The 3,537-nt window shown below is 55.8% G+C and overlaps 1 protein-coding gene across 1 annotated transcript in view; it reads left to right on the top strand.

The window, feature by feature from the left end:
• The window catches only part of UBE2S (ubiquitin conjugating enzyme E2 S), a 4,642-nt gene extending 3,350 nt beyond the window's left edge, over window positions 1–1,292 (top strand). Inside the window, exon 4 of the mRNA XM_059382045.1 lies at window positions 801–1,292. Within this exon, the coding sequence (XP_059238028.1) occupies window positions 801–1,130 (330 nt within the window). The 3' untranslated portion in view covers window positions 1,131–1,292. The remainder of the gene's footprint in view (window positions 1–800) is intronic.
• The last annotated feature ends 2,245 nt before the right edge of the window (window positions 1,293–3,537 follow it).

Here is a 3,537-nt window from a genome sequence, read left to right as displayed (position 1 = left end):
AAAAAAAAAAAAAAAAAAAAAAAAAAAAGGAATTTTTTAATGGAATTGCTGACAAGCCCTGGGGCAGATGGTCGGGGGATGAGGAAACATGGAGTTTCCTTTAGGGCACATGGGGAAGATGGAGTTCCAAAGTAAACATCCTCCTCCTCTCCCGGGAGTGTCAGCCACAGCTACCAGGGACCCTGGAAATGAGCTCACAGAGTGACTGTGTCCCCATTGATCCCGAGGAGCTGCAGTGTGGGCCCACTGCGGGAGCGGCAGGGTCAGGAGTCCCTGATGAGCGTCAGTGACGGGTGCCAGACCAGGTGCGCTGTGTGTCTCAGCAGCCAGGGAGCAGCTCTTATGGGCCTCATTTGCAGGCCAGAAGGGTCTTGTCACCTGATGGAGGCCAGGCATGTGTTGGGCATTGCAGGCTCCCTGTCACTGTGCCTGAACGTGGAGGTAGGATAGACACCACAGTGCCACTGGTCCAGCCAGACCTAACTCAGGCCTGCAGGGCTGCCCACTGCACCTGCACAGAGTCTGTGCACTTTCGGCTTCAGCTCGCCCCTCGTTAAAGGGGCTCAAGAAGGCGTATTGGGCTGGTTCTCACCCTGGACCTCCCTCTGGGTGCTCCTCAAGTACCTGTCCCCCCGTGGGCCTGTGCAGGAGACACTGAGCAAAGGTGAGGACACCAGTGTGAGCAGGGCCAGAGTCTGCTTGGGGGGTGGTGTTGAGAGCAGGGAACAGGCAGCGGCCGAACTCTGGAGGCTTGGAGGCCCGTGGGTGGCCTAGCCCTGACCTTGGCCCTCTCCCCACAGACCATCAAGTGCCTGCTGATCCACCCAAACCCTGAGTCCGCCCTCAACGAGGAGGCAGGCCGCCTGCTCTTGGAGAACTACGAGGAGTACGCCGCCCGCGCCCGCCTGCTCACGGAGATCCACGGGGGCGCTGGCGGGCCCAGCAGCGGGAGCACCGAGGCTGGCAGGGCCCTGGCCAGTGGGGGTGCCGCCCCCTCCACTGACCCCATGGCCCCTGGGGGCCCAGGAGGGGCCGATGGTCCCATGGCCAAGAAGCATGCTGGTGAGCGGGATAGGAAGCTGGTGGCCAAGAAGAAGACGGACAAGAAACGGGCCCTGCGGCGACTGTAGTGGGTTTTTCTCCCAGCTCTACCCCCTCCCCAGACCCCAACCCCCAACGCTGTCTCTAAGTTATTTAAATTATGGCTGGGGTGGGGGAGGGTGTGGGGCAATGGGACCTGGATTTGTTTTTCTAAATAAAGTTGGAAAAGCAGCTGCTCTGCCTCACAGACACCCCAGGACCGCTGCCTCTGGTCCCCCGGGCCTCAAAGTGTGTGTGCAGGGCTGCCGTGGGGCGTGCCAAGGGAGGAGGGAGCCCCATGTCCCTGCTGAGAGCCCGGAAGCTGGGCCCGTACTCCCATCACGCTTGCCCTTATTCTTTTCTGAAGTAGGTGTGTGGCTTGGCAGGGTTCCTGCCTGGGACAGCCAGGTGACCGGTGTGGGCCCAGCTCAGGGTGACAGAGCACGTTCCACGTGTACTTGTGCATCCTGCATCCCCCTCCGCTGCTCTGCGGCCTGGGCAGGCCTTGTTGGCTGCTCCTGGCTTCATAAGTGACGTCCCCTTCCAGTCTGCATCCCTAGCTCTTCAAGCTGACAGGTCTCAGGCCCTCTGGCTGTTGGAGGCTGTCCTCCACTCTTCAGCTTCCTGGGTTATTCCCCTTGGGCCCCTTTCCCCGCCCCTCTCAGCCTCAGGTGTCCACTAAAGGGCCGGGTCCTTCGGAGGTTCAGTGCATTGGGTGAGGCCGCCTGGGTGCTCCTGTTTAAACCCAAGTGACCTAATCACAGAAACCAATCTGCCACGGGGACAGGTTCTGTTCCTCCACACACACACACACACTCTCCAGGGGAGGGTCAGGAGATAGGCAGCAAGTTAGCTTCGTGGACACAGCAGGCTGCCATTGCTGTCCCATCCCGCTTGACTGCAGGCTGGTGGCTCCTGTTGGTCGCAGACATCTGTCAGGGCCAGAGGTGAAGGCTGCAAAGCCAGAGCAGCACTTATGAAGCCAGGAGCAGCCAACAAGGCCTGCCCAGGCCGCAGAGCAGAGCGGGTCTTGGCAGAAATCAATGAAGGAACAGAGGCTTTAAATTGGCTCAGGGAAAACCTGTCTGCGTGAAGACTCATATGTGAGCTATCCTGGTTATTTCCTTAGTAATAGACAAAAAGTGGAAACCACCCAAATGCTCGAGAGGTGAGGAGTAAAACAGTTCCTAGGGGCGCCTGGGTGGCTCAGTGGGTTAAGCCGCTGCCTTTGGCTCAGGTCATGATCTCAGGGTCCTGGGATCGGCAGGGAGTCTGCTTCCTCCTCTCTCTCTCTGCCTACTTGTAATCTCTGTCAAATAAAATCTTTAAAAAAAAAAAACAGTTCCTAGCAGGGAACACCACTCAGCAGTGAAGCCGTCTACACCGTCTGCCAGATACCCGATGCCCCATAGATGAAGCCTCACACCAGGCACCAGGGGCTGAAAGCAGGGCCTTGGCCGCCAGGGATCGGGGAAGACCTGGGGAGCGTTCTGGGGTGAGAAGCATACTCTTGGTCAAATGGCTGCATGAATTTGTCAAAGCTCCAACTCGAAAAAGGTGTGTTTTTGTGTAAACTATATCCATGACGCTTATTAGATACTTTAAAGTCTGCTTGTTTCTCTAGAGAAGGGAAGAGAAGTCAGGGGAACAGAAGATACTTGCAAGACACAGAACCAAAACAGACTAATCACAGTATATAAAGAGTCCTTACAAATCAATAAGAAAACACAAGAGTTGGCAAAAGCCCTTTCAACACTTCGCAGAAGAGGAAATCCACGGGGGGCGCCTGGGTGGCTCAGTGGGGTAAGCCGCTGCCTTCGGCTCGGGTCATGATCTCAGGGTCCTGGGATTGAGCTCCGCATCGGGCTCTCTGCTCAGCAGAGAGCCTGCTTCCCTTCCTCTCTCTCTGCCTGCCTCTCTGCCTGCTTGTGATCTCTGTCAAATAAATAAATAAAAAGAAAAAGAAAAAGAAATCCACGGGACTGCCAAGCACGAGAAGACACTCCTCACAAGCAGTTGAGAAAACAGTGTAAGCCGGAGCCCTTCCCCGGCATCGTTGTACATACGGTGCAGGCTTTCACCATTTGTCCTAATCACAGGCAGTGTACACGTGGTCATACATTCAGGAAACGATGCCCAGAACAAGAAAATGGAACTACTGTTGCTTCTAGCAGCAGGAAGAAATGACAGATGTCACAATCACTCAAACCAGCAAGTCATGCAAGATTCCCCCAATTCGGATGCCTTCGAGCACGATTCCAAAGCAGGCAAAAATAAGTAAAATAAGTGATACAGCTGAACAGGTAAATAGGTGATAGAACTGTACAAGCAAGATTGTTTCTGTAGGGACTCCTGGGTGGCTCAGTTGGTTAAGGAGCTGCCCTCGGCTCAGGTCATGATCCCAGCGTCCTGGGATCGAGTCCCACATCGGGCTCCTTGCTCCGCGGGGAGCCTGCT

The sequence above is a fragment of the Mustela nigripes genome, chromosome 17 (assembly GCF_022355385.1).
Source record: "Mustela nigripes isolate SB6536 chromosome 17, MUSNIG.SB6536, whole genome shotgun sequence".
NCBI classification, from domain to species: Eukaryota; Metazoa; Chordata; class Mammalia; order Carnivora; family Mustelidae; genus Mustela; species Mustela nigripes.
Note: the sequence above shows the minus strand (reverse complement) of the source record. Positions and strands in the feature narration are given on the sequence as shown.